Here is a 19,557-nt window from a genome sequence, read left to right on the forward strand (position 1 = left end):
GCATAACATGCCCCAGATGGAGAAGGAGGTGGATGGAGACTGGATGCCAACACTCACCCCCATCATACCTTCTTGGGAATTGATGAGGGTCCTGGGAAACCTGGGTTGCTCTCAGAGGGGCAAGTTGCGGGGGGGGGGGGGGTCACTTTCTGGGAGTTATTTTGGCCTGAGATCAAAGGTTTCAGAGAAGTGGAGAATTAATACCCTATAGTGACTACAGGACTATACTCATCTGTAGCATGGTGACTGCAGCCACAAAATTGAAAGACGCCTCGTGGAAGAAAAGCTTTGTAAAACCTAGATAGCGTATTAAAAAGCAGAGCCATTACTTTGCTGACAAAGGTCTGTATAGTCAGAGCTGTGGTTTCTCCAGTAGTCACGTACAGATGTGAGAGTTGGACTATAAGGAAGGCTGAGTGTCGAATAATTGATGCTTTCAAATTGTGGTGTCAGAGAAGATTCTTGAGAATCTCTTGGACAGCAAGGCAATCCAACTAGTCAATCCTAAAGGAAATCAATCCTGAATATTCATTGGAAGGACTGATGCTGAAGCTGAAGTTGCAATACTTCAGCCACGTGATGTGAAGAGCCAACTCATTGGAGAAGACTCTAATGCTGGGAAAGACTGAAGACAGGAGGAGAAGGAGGTGACAGAGGATGAGATGGTTGGATGGCATCACCAACTGGATGGGCATGAGTTTGAACAAACTCCAGGAGATAGTGACGGACAGGGAAACCTGGCGTGCTGCAGCCCATGGTATCACAGAGAGTCGGACATGACTGAACAGTGACAGCAGTACCTTTCAGTAGGTTAGATGGTGGACCCCAGAAGACTTGTCCAGCTGGAACCTTAGACCATGCCCTTATTGGGAAGAAGGGTTTTTGTAGATGTAATTAAAGATTTTGACACGGGATCATTCTGGCTCAGGGTGGCCCAAATCCAATGATGAGTGTCTTTATAAGAGGCAGACAAGGAGAGACACAGACACGGGAAGAGGCCACGGGAAGATGGAGGCAGAGACCGGCGCAGCCCCATGACAAGGACTGCCAGGGACCACCAGCCCTGCAGGAACCGGGAGGGAGGCCTGGAACAGCTCTCCAGGGCTTCGGGGTGTGAACTTCCGGCCTCTGGAACTGGGAGAGAATAGGTTTCTCTTTTAAGCCCCCAGTTGGTGGTCACTTGTTACTGCAGCCCCAGGATCTCCTACAGACCCCAAGGCTGCTCACCGGGTGGGGTCTCAGCGTCAGACCCGTGACCTCAGGGCCTCCCCCGCCCCCTCTCGTCTCAGCGCTGGGGCCGGACGTCCCTCTGTGAGGCATCTTGACCCCCGTCTGCTCTGTGCTTTGTGAGTCAGCCTCGCTGGACCTGCTGGGGCACTGGACGGCAGTTCCTTCATCACTTTGAGTTCTCTTTTCTCTTCCTTTGAAGGTTTTTTTAATAGAAAAAAAAGAGGTGGAGGGGGAAGTGGGGAAATATGACAGGAGGAAGAGAGGCCAGCTGTCGCAGTTTGATCCAGAATGTTCCCTGGTTTTCTGGGCTGCTCATCTTAGACGCTCTAACTGGGTCTGACCAGATGAAAGACCCTTTTCAGGGCCTCAGGTGGGATTCAGGCAGTACAGACCCTTACCAGTTTCCTGGCTTCAGTAGAAAATGCCATTAAAATAGCTGCAATAAGGGCCTTGTTTTATTCTGGCTTGTTTTTTGTTTGTTTGCTTTTTTGGCTGCACTGAGCCGTAAATGTGCAGCATCTTCAGTTGCGGCCTGTGGGACCTAGTTCCCCAGCCAGGAATTGAACCCAGGCCCCTCATATTGGGAGCGTGGAGTCCTAACCACTGCACCACCAAGGAAGTCCCAGCTACTGTCCTTTTTTGACTTGAGTCATCTTTGAAGATCCTGCCAGCCCCCTGCCTTACTTGTCTGGATGGACTGAGGCAGTGGACGGGGGCTCAAATGGCAGGTTTATTCCTTCCCAGTCCTGGAGGCCGGACGTCTGGCATTGAGTTCTGGGCAGGCTGGTTTGGGGGCGTCTCTCCCTGGCGTGTAGACCCTCCCCCCTCCCTGCGTCCTCACGTGGCCTTCCCTCTTTGTGTGTGTGCTGGTCTCTCTTCTTAAACCGGTCATCAGGGTTTAAGGGTTTAAACTGGATCAGGGCCACCCAAGTGACCTCATTTTAACTCGATGACCTCAGTAAAGACTCGAGGGTGCCCGGCTTAGGGCTTCAGCGTGTATATTTGGGGGAACACAAGTCAGCACACACGTGTTCTCAATGTCTACAACATACGAGTATTCTCTGTAACACACCTGGCCGTGGGGGCTGAGAGCCATGCTTGCCCTGGGGGTGATGCTGGGTCTCCTTTGCCTCGGTTCTCTCCCTTGTGAACTGGGTCATGTGGGGATTTGATGCCCCCCCAATGGTGCTCGCCACAGCCTGGCTCCTGGCTGGCACCGTCGGAGTCCCCATCAGCCAGCAGGCTCTGGTCGGCGCCTCTCCTAGTGAAAAAGCCTCCATTCTCCATTTTCTGCCCCGTCTCTGCTCTCCTCTGTGGCCCGAAGGTGTGGACAGGGAGAGATGACATGAGGGCAGTCCTGAATGGGGAGCCAGCGAGCAGCTGATGGGGCCACATGAGGCCCTGGATGCGGCTTCTGTTCAGAGGGGTCGGGAGTCTGGTCCTCCCCTGGCCTATCCCACGCACCCTGGGCTCTGTACCACCCCTGTGGACCCCGAGCAAGCCTCTCCACCCCTGGGGCCCCAAGTTGTCTTGTCTGTGAGATGGGGGCTTTGCCGACTTCAAGGGGCCATGGGGCTGAAGGGAGGGTGGCCACAGCTTGCAGCGGCTTGAAGTGGGATCTGAGTTCCCTGACGGGGAATTGAACCCGAGCCCTGGAGGTGAGCGCACCGAATCCTAGCCACTAGACCACCAGAGACTGGCAGCTAGAAGTGGGTCTCCAGGTCTTCTCTTCTTTGAAGAAAATGTTCAGCAAAGAGAAGGAAAGTTTGTGAAACAGGTAGAATGTTTATTATAAGTAAAACATGAAGAAGGATATGTGGGCAGGCTCAGGGAGTCTTGCACTTTGGGAGATGGTGTAAATGCTCACACGGCGGGCAGTTTCCAGGTGTTCTCTGGCCAGTCATCTCGCATTGTCTGGCTTCGTGTCCATATTCGATCTGACCCAGGGCCCTCCCAGATATGTGCATCTTTTACCCAAGATGGATTCCAGCACGAGGGTTTTGGGAGGTTGGTGGGACATATTATGGTCTGACACTCCTCCCTCCTCTGATTTCCGCACATGTGTGGTCTGGGAGATCTCCTTGACCCTGGGAATGAGAAATATATGGCCTCCTTACCTTTACTCAAACAGGGCCCAGCTCCTCCCTTCCACCTTACCGTTACCTTGAAGTGTCAGAAAGAGATGAAGCCCAGCTGCTCAGGGGCCTGACTGCCCCACCCTGTCTCCTGGCGACGCAGTGCGGGGGGCCCCTCTGCTGTGTCTGCCCACTCGGGGCTCAGGGCTCAGCCACCTGCCTTTAGCCCAGTCGTCCTGGGGGAGCGTCCATGCCTGGGACTGCGTTCTCACTGGTGTACACACAGCCTTGCATATTGCATATTTCCATCTATAGGGATGCACTGCTTCTCGGCTGGAAGCCCCTAGCAAGGACCTAACGATGCGAAGGCAAAGGGTTACTGCACTGGCCCTGCCTATGAAAGGAAGGCTTTTGCGCCTCTGTCTCCCCTTTTTTCTCCCCTCGACTCTGGCTTGCCTACCAGCCTCTCTTCAAGGGAACTAAGCCCTGGATTCTGCCCTTAGAGATGCCCACACTACTCAGGCCACGTGTAGGTGGGGACAGATACAGGTCTGGCTCTGCCCTCCTCCAGGCAGGGGGCGGCCTTGCTCACAACAGTTAGAAAGAAGAGATCCTGTGGCCGGGGTGGGGGCTGGTGGGGCTGGGGCTGGAGGGACAGTGGGGCACCTGCCCTTCCTCCGCCCCCTGTCCCCAGCCTGACATCCCACCCACCAGGGTGGGCTGAGTGGTACCCCTGAGAAGTCACCTCCACCTGCAGACACCCTGGAGACCCAGCGCAGCCCTCTTTGGGGAACAGATCAACCAGAGTGAGGGTCTGGAGACATAGTCATCCTAGATAGGGGTGGTCTGAGTCCAAGGACAGCGCCCTTACGAGGTTGGGGGAGGGGATGCCATACATGGAGAAGACAGCCCGTGAAGGCAGTCATGGAGGGACATGGATCGACCTCAGTTAAACCGTTATAAAACCAGAGGGAGGAGGTGGTGGTGACGAGGTCAGGTGCCGTCTGCAGGGAGACCTGCTGGGAGGACAGTATAAGGCCAGAGGGCAGGGGCCGTGGGGATGAGAGATGGACGTGGAGCTTGGTCATGGCCTTGGGCAGCTAGGGCAGGGCCCCAGGTTGTCAGGCGGGCAGGGCCACGATCCTTCTTCCTTGGGCCAAGAACACCTCTTCCTGGACCCGTGGAGGAGCCCTTGGCACCGAGGACCTCATGCTCAGCTTGGCCATCCCGGCTGGAATCACATGTGGGTGGGCTCCAGAGGCTCCTGGGGGCCCTCAAGAAGGCCGTCAGGAGGAGGAGTGGGGTGGGTGGGAGCCCTAACACCTGGCTTCCGTTTGGCGCCTTCCCCCTGAAGGTGCTCAAGGCACGTCTCCACCTCTGAAAGACGGTCCTTCACTGGCTGGAGAAGCGTGTGTACCTGTCCCTGCCCTGAGCCCCAGAGCGCGCCAGATCCCGGTGCCTCAGTCTCCTGACTGGTCAGTGAGGAGTGACCCACACACCGACCTCAGGGTCATCACAGGTGTGGAAACCAGCCAGCTTCCAGGGTCAACAGTGCCCACGACAGTGTGTAGAGGACCCCTGAACCCTGGGCATCCCTACACGCGCACAGCAGGCGCTCAACAAGTGCTGAATTGAATCCGGGCATGAGAAGGTCAAGCCTGGACTTGGGGAGGGGGGCTGGCGGCCACGAGTGGGACCACACACCTCCTCCTGAGCAGACAGTGAGCTGGGCGGCCAGGGGCAGCCCCGGGGGTGGGCACGCCTCAGTCTGGGGTGTGGGAACACGTCGAACCAGTTCACTGCAGTGTCAGCTGGGGGCAGAGGGCTGGCTGCAGACAAGCTCAGGTTCCCAGGCCCGCCCAGACCTGCTGAGTCAGACACTTGGAGGGGCTTGGCCATTTGGGGTTTTATCACACACACCCCACCCTCAAATAAGGTGACATTCCCAGTTCCCAGATGGACAGAGCTCGAGGGGACCCAGGCAGGTCACTGCACGCCCCACCCATCTGTCCATCCGTTTGATGCACCTATGGCCTTGTTTTGTGCAGCCCTGTGTCTGGGAGGTGGTGTCCCCCTGGTTGGCGGGAACGCCCGGCCCTCCTCTCTGGGAGCTGGGGTACAGGGGGCAGAGGTGCAGGGCACCAGGTGGACCTGCCAGGTGGTGGGGACCCAGCACTCCCCAGCCGGCTCACAGTGCCGGCCCGAACCCTGCTCAGCATCCCCAGCGGGCAGGTCCCCATGGGGGCCGTCACCTCACTGCCAGCCGAGAGCCCTGAATGTCTCACTTCCGGGGAACCTTCGCGATGCCTTGGGAGGTTTCTTCTCTATTAAATGCAGTTGCTTGATTTAATTTTATTTTAGGGTTGCCGCAGCGTGTTCTTTTTATATATGTGTGAACGTATATGTGTAAATATACGTATGATATTGGGGGATTAATGTCCGTGTGTTTTTACTAAGCAAAGCTGCAGGAACCAGACCGCGGCCCCTCTGGGATGTCTCTCATCCCTCCCTCTCGGCGGGTGTGTGTGCGTGTGTGTGTTCCCGAGCAGGCGGGAACAGTGGGACCTCCTCTCTGGGAGCCTCCGGTCGAGGGGGTGTTCACCAAATAGACCATGAAGGGGGCTGGATATGGGGGTCGGGGTTCAGCCACACCCACCACGCTGGCTTTGAGGCCAGGCCAAGGTGGCTGTCTGAGGATGGGCACCCAGCTCCCGCCGTCCAGCCGGGCCTCCCAGGAGGGTGGGCAGGAGGTGCTTATTCTTAGTTCCATGGGCTCAGAATAAACAGGGAAACAGCCCATCACGCTGGGCCTGATGAAAGCTGGGCCTCCATCAGCCTCTTGGATGAGCCCATCCCCAGAGCTGCTGTCATGTCTGAGCCACGTCTCCCTTGGGACAGGGGGGATGGCACACGAGTGTTTACACAGGATGTGTGTGCAGAGATGCGCTAGGTGACGCCTGTTGGCCTGACCTCTGGGGGGATTTGCACTGAGTTCTTCCAGGTGGGCGCTGATACAGTAAGGTTCACGTCGTTCCTCTAATGACGGACCAGCAGCCCCACTAGTTCACAGCGCACAAACCCTCCTTGTGCCACATCCCCCATGGCCCGCAGTCTGGCCCTGCCTCTGCCCCAGGGGCCTGCCCTGCCCACGCTCCCCCACGGTCCTCTTCCTGCCGCCCCATCCCTGGGCTCCAGCATTGGCATTTGTCACAGTGAGTGTGGGGACCTGCCGTTAGCGGGCGTCAGGGGATGCTCCCTGGAGGGAGGGGAGGGGTGTCGACGTGGAGTCACCAAACCTACTCGGACGTGCACTGTCCCCTCCGGGCCCACAGTGCTGGTCGCTGGGTCATTCCAGCCTTCCACACTTAGTACTGGACTCAGCCTGTGTGGCTCCCCATCCTGCATTGAGGAAGCCTGGAAGCCAAGATGCTTCCTCCAGGCCCAGAGCCCAGGCTGGCCACCTCTCTCTGAGCCGAGGCTTTGATTCTGTCGGGCAAACCCCCTGAATGGGATCGATGCTGTTTCAAGCCTGCCTTGGGCCCCGGGGAGCTCAGAGTCCTTCCCTGGCCCGGGCCCTCCAGCACCCTCTCTGTGCTCAGCCCGAATCCTTCCTTCTTCCTGACCCTAGAATACTCCACTGTCTGTTCATGCATCAGCCTGCTCAGCATGGAAAGAAGTTAGCAAGAGGCAAAGTCATAGATAGGGCTTCCCAGGGGGCACTAGTGGTAAAGAACCCACCTGACAATGTAGGAGACACAAGAGATTCGGGTTCCATCCCTGGATCAAGAAGATCCCCTGGAGGAGGGCCTGGCAACCCACTCCAGCGTTCTTGCCCAGAGAATCCCCATGGACAGAGGAGCCTGGTGGGCTACGGTCCATGGGGTCGCAAAGGGCCAGACACGACTGAAGCAACTTAGCACCCGCGCACGAGCACACAACGCCATAGATAAGAAGCCGCTTATTAGAACAGGAAGCTTGTGAGGCTTACAGGTGGGTGGACGAGAAGGTGGGCTACAGCTCTATAATCAAAGGAAAACTGGGGAGGAGAAAAAGACCACCTTCTTCCTCATTCTTGAGTAGGCGTCAGGCTTCCATCATCAGCTTCTCCTCCAGGTTGGGCAGGGGAGTCTTCTTGTCCCTGCTTGGTCAATCCAGGACTGTTGTGAGGCATTGGAAATGAGCGAAAAGGTGGTAACATATGCTAAAAATGGGACATCATCCCAGGCTTCAGTATCATGTCGCCTTTTCCTTATAGCTTTAATGAACACGTCCTAGGAATCAGTAACTGCCTGAGCCCCCTGGGCAGGGAGCGGGTCTCGTGCCACCACCGTTCTGCTGTTTTAGGGTATGTCTCCTGCTCCTATTGCATGGTTTTGGGGATAAGCAAACCTGCTTTCTGGAGTGACGTGAACATACAGGGTCTCCCATACTTTTTTCTTTGCTTCCAACCCCCAGTGGGAGTAACGATTTAATCACCTACCTTGTCCCTGGAACTCTTAGGGCTTCGAGGCACCCGCTCCAATGACAGGCACACCTGGAGACACACGAGCCCTGCCCCCACCCTCCTGTCCTTGCAGCCTCCTCGCTTGAGGCGCTTCCACTGCTTGGCTCACAACCTGGACACGTTTACTTCTCAGGGTTCCATTGTCTATGACAGGAGCACACTCAACTTGGGGGCCAGGCCCGTCCCGACGTCACGTCTGAGGGCCTTCAGGAGGCTCAGCGTGGACGTCACCGGCTTGGGGGACACTCGTTAGCCAGGTGACGACCCCGGGTCCCCGGGAGTAGAGATAGCACAGGGTGGTGGCGGCGCGCCACTCAGACCCCAGGAGCAGCCCTGGGACTCGCCCCGCCACTCCACCCAGGAGGGGGTCACCGTCTCCATGCAGCGATGGGAGGGGCTGAACTGAGGCTCAGACCCCTGGTGCTGGGCTGGGGGTGCAGGTGGGAGTGACTGCCCTGGGGAGGCGGCTGTTTGGGGCTGGTGCGAAGGTCCCGGCACTGGACAGGGGTGGTGGCTGCGTGGCCTGTGGACGTGCCGGACGCCCCTGCCCCGCAACCTCCCAGGCGGCGCCCTTGTGACGTGCGTCTCCCTCGGTCAACTCAAACATGCATGAAACGTCCACAGAGGGAACCCTGCTGACCACCGAGGGCTGGTGGGGAGGCTCTGGGGGAGATGGGGGTGACTGATAGAGGGAGCGGCGTCTTTGGGGGTGGGTAGAAGATTCTAGGATTGACTGCAGTGGTTGTAGTACAGCTCCACAAATGGACTAAAACCACCGAATTGTGCTCCTCGGATGGGCGAGTTATATACGTATACATTGTGTGTGTAGTCACTATTATATTATGAAAGTGAAAGTGAAGTCGCTCAGTCGTGTCCGACTCTTTGCGACCCCATGGATGGTAACCTACCAGGCTCTGCGGTCCATGGGATTTTCCAGGCAAGAAAACTGGAGTGGGCTGCCATTTCCTTCTCCAGGGGATCTTCCACACACACTATTACATATATATTATATACAACACACTGTAACACTGTTACATAGATACACAGTATTTTATATATAATAGTGGGTGTATATACAATAGTGTGTACATAATATATATACTATATATCCATGTATATATACACACACATATGTACACACACTAATGTATATATACAGTTTTTTTAATTTATTTTTTAATTGAAGGATAATTGCTTGACAGAATTTTATTGTTTTCTGTCAAACCTCAGCATCAATCAGCCATAGGTATACATATATCCCCAGCCTCTTGAACCTCCCTCCCATCTTCCTCCCCATCGCACCCCTCTGGGTTGATACAGAGCCCCTGTTTTAGTTTCCTGAGCCATACAGCAAATTCCCATTGGCTATCTATTTTAGATATGGTATACACACTATTATATATACACACGCTATTATATAGATACAAACACTATTATATGGATACACTATTATATATACTGACATTATTATATAGATACAATTTTGTAGACACACTATTATATAGACAGTATTATAGACATGCACACTATTATAAACACATATATACACAAACTATTATAGATACACACTATTATATACAATTATATATGCACCCTATTTTATATATACACACATTTTTATATATACATATTGTGTGTGTGTGTGCGTGTGTGTGTGTATATATATATATATGGGATTCACTGGTGGCTCAGATGGTAAAGAGTCTGCCTGCAGTGCAGGAGACCCAGGTTCAATCCCTGAGTGGGAAAGATCCCCTGGAGGAGGAAATGGCAACCCACTCCAGTATTCTTGCCTGAAAAATCCCATGGCCGGAGGAGCCAGGTGGGCTACTGTCCATGGGGTAGTACAGAGTCGGACATGACTGAGCAGCTTCGCTTTCTTCACTTTCACTTAACTATATATATGTATACAGACACTGTTATATATACAAACTCACATAGACACACACTGTTATAGATACACAGTATTATATACACACACACACTGTTACAGATACACACATATACACATGTGCATGTATTATACACACACTGTTATATACATATTGTTGTTGTTTAGTCACTAAGTCATGTCCGACTCATTTGTGACCCCAAGGACTGTAGCCAGCCAGGCTCCTCTAAGCATGGGATTTTCCAGGCAAGAATACTGGAGTAGGTTGCATTTCCTTCTCCAGGGGCTCTTAGCACCCAAGAGACTGAACCCACGTCTCCTGCATTGGCAGGCGGATCCTTTACCACTGAGCCACCAGGGAAGCCCTTTTATATATATACATATACTATTATATTTATACATACACACACACTATTATAGATATACACACAATTACACATATTCACACACTGTTATAGATACCCTATTACAGATACACATGCGATTTTATATATACACACCACAGTATATACATGCACACTATTATATACACACAATTACATATATATGTACACACACTATTAAATAATACACTAACATACAATATACACACACTAATGTGTATACACAGACACTGTTATATAGACACACACACATTACTATATACATGTGTGTGTGGATGTGTGCTCAGTCATGTCCGACTCTTTTGTGACCCCATAGACTGTAGCCCACCAGGCTCCTCTGTCCATGGGATTCTCCAGACAAGAATACTGCAGTGGGTTGCATTTCCTCCTCCAGGGGATCTTCTCAACCCAGGGATTGAACCTCATCTCTTGCGTCTCCTGCATTGGCAGGCAGATTCTTTACCACTGCTGCTGCTAAGTCACATCAGTCGTGTCCGACCCTGTGCGGCCCCATAGATGGAAGCCCACCAGGCTCCCCCACCATCCCTGGGATTCTCCAGGCAAGAACACTGGAGTGGGTTGCCATTTCCTTCTCCAATGCATGAAAGTGAAAAGTGAAAGTGAAGTCACTCAGTCGTGTCCAACTCTTAGCGGCCCCATGGACTGCAGCCTACCAGGCTCCTCCGTCCATGGGATTTTCCAGGCGAGAGTACTGGAGTGGGGTGCCATTGCCTTCTCCGCTTTACCACTGCACTACTTATTATATATATACATACATACTATTATACACACACACATGCTATTATATATGAATACACACAATTATATATACACACACCGATATATATATTCACACACTGTTCTATGTATATACACACTATTACATATATATTATATATATACACATTATTATATATATAATACACACTCTGAGTTATATCTCAATAAAGTGTTACTACAAAAGCCAGCCCCTGGCACATTCTGGAGAAGCTGCAGCATCAGCTGAGGCAAGCCCCGGCCCACGGGCAGGTTCCAAGGGAGCTGGCCTCCTGCCCCGACCGCAGCCCTCTCAGCTACGGGAGCTGCCTTACAGGAACCAGGTCACACCGTCAGTCCAAGACGGTGTGAGTCTTGGACCATCGGTCCAGTCCAGCGTGTGTGGGGCTGTGGGGCCTCACGGGGTCAGACGAAAACTGTGGGCCCCTGCTGAGGGGAAGGAGGAAGCAGGTGGAGCACTTCGAGTACGATTTCAGGGTGCCCTGGTCTCCAGGTCGGGGTTTCCATGAAGGGGTCACTCACCGGGTCCCACGCGGCAGATGGACAGAGAAGGAGGGGGAGACGTGGAGGGGAGCTGGCTCACCCGATGGGACCCCCGCAGCCGGAAACCCTGCCTCGGTTCTTGCCCCTCTGTCCCCAGGGCTCTGGCCCCAAGATGGGCCTGGGCAGCCGGGGCCTCACAGTGGCCCTCGCCGGGTCTGACGCAACCCTGCCAGTTCTCAAAGTGAACACGGGCCTCGGCCAGCTGTGCCCCCATCAGGGCGGACGGGACAGCCCCTGAGGGCCACAGACATGCCCTGTGCCTTCAGGGGTGCAGGTGGGGGACACCCCGCGGGAGCCCGTGGGCTGCAGCCATGGCTTATCAACTGATGACAACCGATGAGCTCCGTGTTCGAAATTGGTCCCGCATTACTGGCTCTGCCGCCCCCCAAGCTTCCTGCCCCTCGTCTGTCATGATGACAACCACGGGTTCCCCTAGGGATCGTCCACGGGGCGCTGCTTCTCCACTTCCACTCCGAGGGGCCCGGGCGGCAGCCACACTGAGGGACTCTGTCTTTCCCCGTTGTTCGGAAACCGTGTGGAAGGGAAGAATTTCCCCAACATTGTGCTTTTACGGTTAATTCTGTCTTAGCGGCCGGCTCCCAGGTGAGGCGGCGGGCTGGCGGGCAGGGGGAGCCTGGAGGCGGCTCCTCTGGGTCCTGCACTCCTGCCCACGTGATGACGTGCACACTGTCTGTGTATGTCACACCCTGTTTTCTTCTTGTAAACTCGTCCTGCAGGGGCATTCTGAAAAAAACAGAACCCTGTGGCTTACAAGGAGTGAGAGGTCTCCAGGTGGAACCCATGGAGCGGGTCCCATGGGCGCTGAGGGGTGTGTAGCCAGGCTGCTCAGAGCGCTCCGGGGGAGGGAGCAGGCCCCTGGAGGGGCAGGCTGCAATCGTCTCAGGGGACTGGCAGTTGGGAAGCAGGCCCCTGGAGCCAGGACAGGAGGCAGGAACAAGTGGAACCCAGAGGCAGGTGAGACCCTCCGTCTGGGTGACCCAGCGCTGCCCCCAGCGTGTCTCATGCGGACTCAGCTGGGGAGGGACAGGTCCGAGCGTTGGGCCAGAGGCTGTCCTTCTGGAAGTTTCTGGGCCGTACATCAAGCTCGTTTGGAGTTGTGGCTCCCGTGTCCACCCTGGGGTGTGAGGTCCCCACGCTGGGCCTGTGCCCCCACATGAGGGCAGGGCCATCACCAAATCCGAGCGACTGCGGAGAACCATCGCCCTGAGTGCTAAGGGGAGTCGGGCCTCGCCTTCTCTCATCACCTGGAAACCACGGCTCCCACCCACATTGGGTGGTTTTCTCAGACCCCCTGGGTGTGTCTCCTCCACGTCCACAGGGTTGGCGGCACCAGCCTGCGGAGGCACTGTGGTGGCCAGGACAGGGTCTGGAGGGAAGAAATGCTGGGCTGGGGGCCAGGGGCCAGCAAACCCATCCTGTCCTGTGACCTGGGAACAGGAGCTGTGCAGCTCTTGGCTCAGCACCCCTTCACACAGGGTGGGACAGAGGCTAAGCAGTCGCCTGGGGCAGGTCAGAGCTCGTGTGCAGGCAGGCCACACTCCTTGGGCCCTGGCACCCTCTCTATGCCAGGCTGGTGGGTCCCGCCCCTTCCTACTCCAGGCCGGCCACCTGGAGCACGGCCCACTCTGAGCGCTGCTGGCGGTGGCATCAGTTCAGTTCAGTCGCTCAGTCATGTCCGGCTCTTTGCAACCCCGTGGACTGCAGCATGCCAGGCTGCCCTGTCCATCAGGGAATAGCCACCCCCAGAATCCCCGTCTCTGGTCAGGGCCACACTGAGCACCAGCCCACCCCTGGAGGCTGAGACGAGTCAGTCGGGGGTCTAGTCTGTGGCCAGGACCCGGGGAGGAGGGACACTCCTCAGGCAGGACTGGGCTCGTCCCAGGCCAGGTTCCACTCTCGAGTGTGGCCTGCCCTGTGCCCACAGCGGCTGGAGGGCACCGAGGCCCTGGTGGGACTGTGTGGGTGAGTGAGGTGTCGGGTGCCCTGTCCTGGCCCATCCCGGGCCCTCATTGCCCTCCCGTCTCCCCCGCCCAGGACTTCCCACTCCCGGGCCAAGGCGGAGGCAGCCCTCACCGCGGCCCAGAAGGCCCAGGAGGAAGCGCGCATCGCCCGGATCACTGCCAAAGAGTTCTCCCCTTCCTTCCAGCACCGGGAAAATGGTGAGTCCGCGCGGTCGGGGTCCCTGGACGCCTCCCACGGGCTGTGCCCCAGAGCCCCCCGCCAGCCCACTGCATCCCTCCTGCCTGCCTGTCCCCCAAGGCTCTGGTGTGCTCCGCACCCCCCAGGGCTGTTCTAAAACTCTGACCCTGCTCTGCCCGACCAGGTGGCTGCCCGCCACGCAGAAACTGTGACCACTGAAGCCCCTAGCCTGCTCTTTAGTCCACATTTAAACATCAGCAGCCACACATGACCGAGCTGGTGGCCGAGCTGGTCAGTGAAGCTCGGAGACACTCAGGGGGTGCCCACCTGTGCTCTCGGAGTGGGGAGCGGATGAAAGGAGTTAGAAGCCCCTCGAGTCAGCCAGACCGGGGACCCTCCTCCCTCCTCGGGAGAAGGGAGGTGACTGGTCCAAGGGTCTGCAGAGGCTGAGGTCCTGGCAGCCCACCCGCCACCCTCCTCGAGCAGCTCAGGATCACTGCTCTAGATGCACGTCTCCCAGAGCGACTGGAAGGCTCTTGAGGTGCTGGGGTCGGATCCGTCCTGGGACCACCCCCTGGAGCTCTGCTCTCAGTCCTGCCTTCACGGCGGCCTGGAGAACCCCAGGACCCAGGATGGGGCAGGGGCAGTGGGACTGTCACTTAAACTCCACGTCCTGCCTTGCGGAGGGTCACCCAGCACAAGACGCTCTGTCCTCAGCAGGAACGCATGGGGGTGCAGCCTGGGGATGCACTCTCGGACCTCGGGTCACCTCTGCAGCTGGGGGCCACCCCATCATCCTGATCCGGTCACCCTCAAAAGTGCCCACAGATGGGGATGGGGGTCTCCTCGGGACTTTGAGAACACTGTCCTCCCACTTTCTCTGCCCCCCCGCCACCCACTGGCAGGCAGTGAGTGCTGCCTGGCCCAATCCTGGTCCCCTCTGGGCCTGAGCACAGAACCCCCCGAGTTACCTGCCCGCCGGCACCTGTCTCCTCCCTGCCACAGGGCTCGAGTACCAGCGGCCGAAGCATCAGCTTTCCAGCGACGACATCGAGGTGACCTCCACGGGGACGCCCCCGCAGCAGGACAGCCCCGAGCTGTACCGCAAGGGCACCACCCCCTCGGACCTGACCCCCGACGACAGCCCCCTGCAGAGCTTCCCCTCCAGCCCCACGGCCACCCCACCCCCGGCCCCCTCCGCGAGGAACAAGATGGCCCACTTCTCCCGGCAGGTCTCCGTGGACGAGGAGCGGGGCGGGGACATCCAGATGCTGCTGGAGGGCAGGGGAGGGGACTACACCCGCAACAGCTGGGCCGAGGAGAAGGCCGGAGGCTCCCGCGGCGTCCGCAGCGGCGTCCTCCGCAGCGGCCAGCCGGCCGATGACTTCCGCACCCGGGGCGCGGGCCACAAGCAGTCCGGCAACCCCAAGCCCCGGGAGCGGCGGACGGAGTCCCCCACCACCTTCTCCTGGACTTCCCACCACCGGGCCGGCAACCCCGGCCCCGGGGGCCCCAAGCTGCTGGAGCTGGACGAGGAGAAGCTGAGCAACTACGAGATGGAGATGAAGCCCCTGCTGAGGATGGACTCGTACGCACAGGACGTGCACCCCCCGAAAAGACGCTACAGCAAGGGGGGCGCCGGCCGGGGCCCCGGGGAGGACCACCGCCCCGAGGACCGGGCCTTCGGGGCCCAGAGACTGCGGTCCAAGTCCCAGAACAAGGAGCACGCCAGGCCGGCCCCATGCGCGGAGCCCGCAGTGCAGAGGCTGGAGAGCCTGAGGCTGGGGGACAGGGCGGAGCCGCGGCTGCTGCGCTGGGACTTGACCTTCTCCCCGCCCCAGAGGTCCTCGCCCGTAGCGCTGGAGTCTGACGATGAGAACGGGGACGAGCTCAAGGCCAGCACAGTGAGTGGGCACCAGCTGTCCCGGGCAGGGTCGGGGATGGGGGGTGGACAGCGAGAGCCCGACCCCGCCCATCTAGCTCTCAGTACCCTCCCCCGCAGGAAGCCCACCTACGGGGATTCCCCAACTGCCTCTGACAGCTCCAGGAGAGGGTTACTCCCCCAGGCCATCTTTCCAGCAAAAGCACCTGGGTGGTTCTGAAAGCTCCCCCAAAAGAAATGGGCATCCTGGAACGCCCACCCCCAGACCTTACTCCAGCTTTCTCAGACCTCTCCCCCTGCTGTCCTCACCTTTAAGAAAAGTTCTGTGTCTTGGACGGAAACCCAGAGGCCAGACAGAGCAGGTGGGACACAGGCGTGTCCGCTCCTACGTGGGTGAGATGGATATAGTGCCTCAGGCCCCTGGGATCAGATACCCGGGGCGGGGCTGTGACCCAGGTTCCTTGGGCCTGTTGGGGGTGGGGCGCCTCCTGCTCAGCTGTGAAGTCCACATTGTCTCCTGCACACCCACTGCGGAGGGCAGGCGGTTTGGAGGAGAGGACAGAGACCTGGGCCAGACTGAGCGCTGGGGCTCTTGCACCCCGGAGGGACCCCCCAGGTCCCTTGCTCCCCCCACCCCTGGCTCCCACCTGGAAGTAGACACTCCCTGCTTCCTCGACCACATGGCGGCAGGCAGGACCCATGAAACTTCTCCGACCACGGCCCAGCGGCTGACAGACGCCCCGTGTGACCAGCCCTCAGGGCCCCTCGCAGCGTGCCCAGTCCCCAGCAGCCAGTGTGAGCCTGTGTCCAAGTGGAGGGCTGTCCTGAGACACGCCTGCCCTCTCTGAACCCAGGTGGTCCTCGCGGACTGAGCACCCAGCTCTCCTTCAGAAACATGTGTGGTGTGTGTGCACGCGCACGCGGTTAGTTTAGGAAGCCAAGCAATGGGCAGAGTGGGAGATGCAGGAAGGGCTTTATACTTAGCCCCCTGAACCGTGCTCCTGCTTTAAAACCTCTTAAAGCGCGTCTTGGGTGCTTTAAGACAAAGCTACTTATGGGAGCACCACCACTGCCGAACCCTTCCATGGAAGGGCTTCCCACAGAGACCTGGGGTGGCGGGGGCAGCCGCTCTGTTTGTCCCTGTACAGCCCTGGGGCCTGCAGAGGGTTGAGGTCCAGGGAGGGAAGGGCTGGGGTCCGCGTGCCCTGGTGGGCTTCGTGTCCCAGGATTGCACAGGGGGCTCCCAGCGGCTGCACGCCACAAGCCTGTGGAGAGGACTGGAGAGCTCTGCCCTCCCTGGGTTGGGGCCACACTTGGGTGGAGGGGCCACTTCTGAAGCCTGGTTGTGCAGAGCTGGAGGCAGCGACACCATGCCAGGGGGCGACCGTGTTCAGAGACCCGGGGCAGGAGAGGTGCGGGCCTGAAGGGCTTCAGAGTCCAGACTTGGACGCTCGAGGGAGCCTCTGACTGGTTCCTCAGTGATCCATGTCCGTCCCCCCGCAGCCTCCTGGAACCCCTAGTTTGGCTCAGGAGGAGGGGAGCGGCCTCAGGCTCACCTCACCTTTTCTCCTTCTGTTCCAGGGCTCTGCGCCGATCCTGGTTGCCATGGTGATCTTGCTAAACATCGGAGTCGCCATTTTGTTTATTAACTTTTTCATCTGAGGAGATTGTCACGTTCGCAAAAAACAGTTGGGGTACAAACGGGAGACGTTTCAAAGCGAAACAACAAAAGGGAAGGCTCGTCGCTTGGACACCCAATGACAACTTCCGAGTCTTTTCACAGAACCACACGATTGGGTATTACTCACAGTTTGCCTTTTTTTCTGGGTAATGTTTTTTGGATTTTAGCCACAGTTCCTTGCTTGTATAACACTATGCTGTGTGGCATGGCAGAAGGAGGCCAGCACGCCGACCCTCCAGCTTGACGTGGAAAGAAAAGGGATCCCGGCAAGTCCGCGGCAAAAAAAAAAAAATCGTCGTCGTCATCACACTCCATCTGGGACGTGGAGGGGGCAGCCTGGGCAGAGGATCTGGTGGTCCAGCCGTGGGGGGCTGGGGCGGGGTGGGGCGGGGGCCAGGGGCTGGGGACGGGCCGCACACAGGGAGTCCAGTAACCCTGCGTTCCTGTTCTGGACGAGTGGGTGATAGGCGTGGGCATCCCCCTGGGCCTTGTTCCGTCTCAGACCTCTGCTGCACACCAGGAGCGGGGGCAGGCATCTGCCCTCTCTCCTGCCCGTGAAGCCATCACACCCCGGTCCCTGGCACTGCCCCACGGCCCTCCTCACAAGGCCACCTCCCCACACCAAGTCTTATAGCCAAGTCCTTATTTTTCTCACTGTCTCTCCCTCTCCCACCGACCCAGGCCCCCAGGGCTGCTGTGCAGTGGGCGTCCAGGGGACTGGCACTGGGGGCAGGAGAGAGGGAGCACTGTGGTTGGGGATGGGGGAGAGGCCTCATGGGGACAGCCTGCCGTTGGGCCTGGGCCCCAGCACGTGGCGCTCGTGCACTGCGGGCACAAGATGACTGTCCAGGCTCCTGCCGAGGTCCACAGTCCAGGCTCCTGCCGAGGTCCACAGCACGGTCGGCCCCCACGCCACGTGGTCCTCTCTGGCTGTCTCTGAGCCCGCAGTCTCCACATTCTCGTCCTGTGCCTGCCTCCACTGCCCCGGCAGACACGCGTTTTCTTCCTAGATGCCTCACGCGCACTTGGGGGCTGGTCAGGTCCCAGGACAGGAATGTGGTCGCAACCCAGGGGGCCTTGACAGCTCCTGAGCAGTCATGACATATCCACCTCCAGAATATGCAACGTACTTGTTTCAGCCCCACAAGACCAGGTTCTGGTGTGTCTGCCGCCAGCGCTGTCCACCATCCAAACTAAACACCAAGGTCCCAGACCGTCTGGGTGCCCGCCTGGCGGGCCGCGTGCGCGGATGCGTGTGTGGGGCCCGCGCTCAGCCTGGGAAGGCCCAGGGCTCGGCGCCCGTGGGCTCTGCTTGCTCTGCTTCTGTTCAGCTGTCTCTCTGCTGCGTTTCGAGCAGATTTCTTTACTACACTGCACTGGATTGCTATATTTTTAACCAGAAATAAACTAAAGATTAGAGCATGTTCCAGTTAAATTCAGTTTTTTTTTTTTTTTTTTTTTCTGTTACAGACTCACCCCCTGTTCCTTTTCCCAGTTGGGTTGAGTTTGGGGGTCTTCTTCGGGGGAGTGGGGGACACAGGAGAGGGAGGGAGGATCTGCAGAAGATACATTTCTGATGCTGTTACATTCTAAAGGGATGTTCCATGTTTTTGTACATCTTTGGTTCTTTTTTTTTTTTTACTACCGCGTGGTTGCCGCAGCCCTGGAGAGAACCAAATAAACATGCCTGCTCCTCGCAGCTCTGCGCGTCGTCTGTGCTGGGTGTGTGTCCTGTGATTCCATCCGCGACACTTGGTAAAGGTCAGAGACCTCTGGTACATTCCGGGCACTGCAGGACACAGATGGTACCCGCGCAGGCAGGTACCCGCACAGGTTTTCATTCACATGCAAACACCCTGAGCCGCGTGCAAGACAGCGGCAGCACAAACGCCCATCATTCGAGGCAGGGGTCTCACCGCAGGCAGGCTGGCATCCCATCCCGCGTCCGGCTGCCGGCAGCACCCCTGAAAAACGGAGCAGCGCCTGCTTGAATGGGGAATCCCAGGTGGGTTCCGCCAAGACCATCACACCCTGGGGCTGACGGGCTCCGCAAGCTAGTTTTTAACCGGTTTCCAGATGGTGGTCAAAGACGGGACTGCCCCGCAGGCCGGCTGGCCGGCCAACCTGTTGGCACCCCGGGTTTCCCAACAAGCACGTCCACGGGCTCCCTCTGGGCCAGGCCGGCTGACCCGCCACTGCTAGGCACGTCCCGGGTGGACACGTGTGACGGAGAAGAACAGGAGTGGTGGCAGCACCAGTGGTGCGGAGCGCTGGCAGGCTTTAATTAACCCCAGAGCAGCCTCGCGAGAGGCATCTTGTCCCCTGACAGCTGCTTCCGAGCTCGAGATGTGAAAACCAGGGCAGAGAAACCGAGAGACCTGGGCTGCTCAGCTGGGCTGTGGAGAGCGGGGCGGGGCGCCCCCAGGCTGGG

General features: G+C 57.7%; 1 protein-coding gene across 1 annotated transcript in view; it reads left to right on the forward strand.

Annotated features, from left to right (window-relative positions):
* JPH3 (junctophilin 3) overlaps positions 1 to 18,825 on the forward strand; it is a 76,402-nt gene extending 57,577 nt beyond the window's left edge. Inside the window, exons 3-5 of the mRNA XM_086350266.1 lie at positions 13,459 to 13,583; positions 14,569 to 15,467; positions 17,027 to 18,825. Of these exons, the coding sequence (XP_086206392.1) occupies positions 13,459 to 13,583; positions 14,569 to 15,467; positions 17,027 to 17,107 (1,105 nt within the window). The 3' untranslated portion in view covers positions 17,108 to 18,825. The remainder of the gene's footprint in view (positions 1 to 13,458; positions 13,584 to 14,568; positions 15,468 to 17,026) is intronic.
* Positions 18,826 to 19,557: the final 732 nt, after the last annotated feature.

The sequence above is a fragment of the Bos grunniens genome, chromosome 18 (assembly GCF_055505025.1).
Source record: "Bos grunniens cultivar Pamir isolate PY7600 chromosome 18, Bosgru_T2T1.0, whole genome shotgun sequence".
NCBI lineage: Eukaryota > Metazoa > Chordata > Mammalia > Artiodactyla > Bovidae > Bos > Bos grunniens.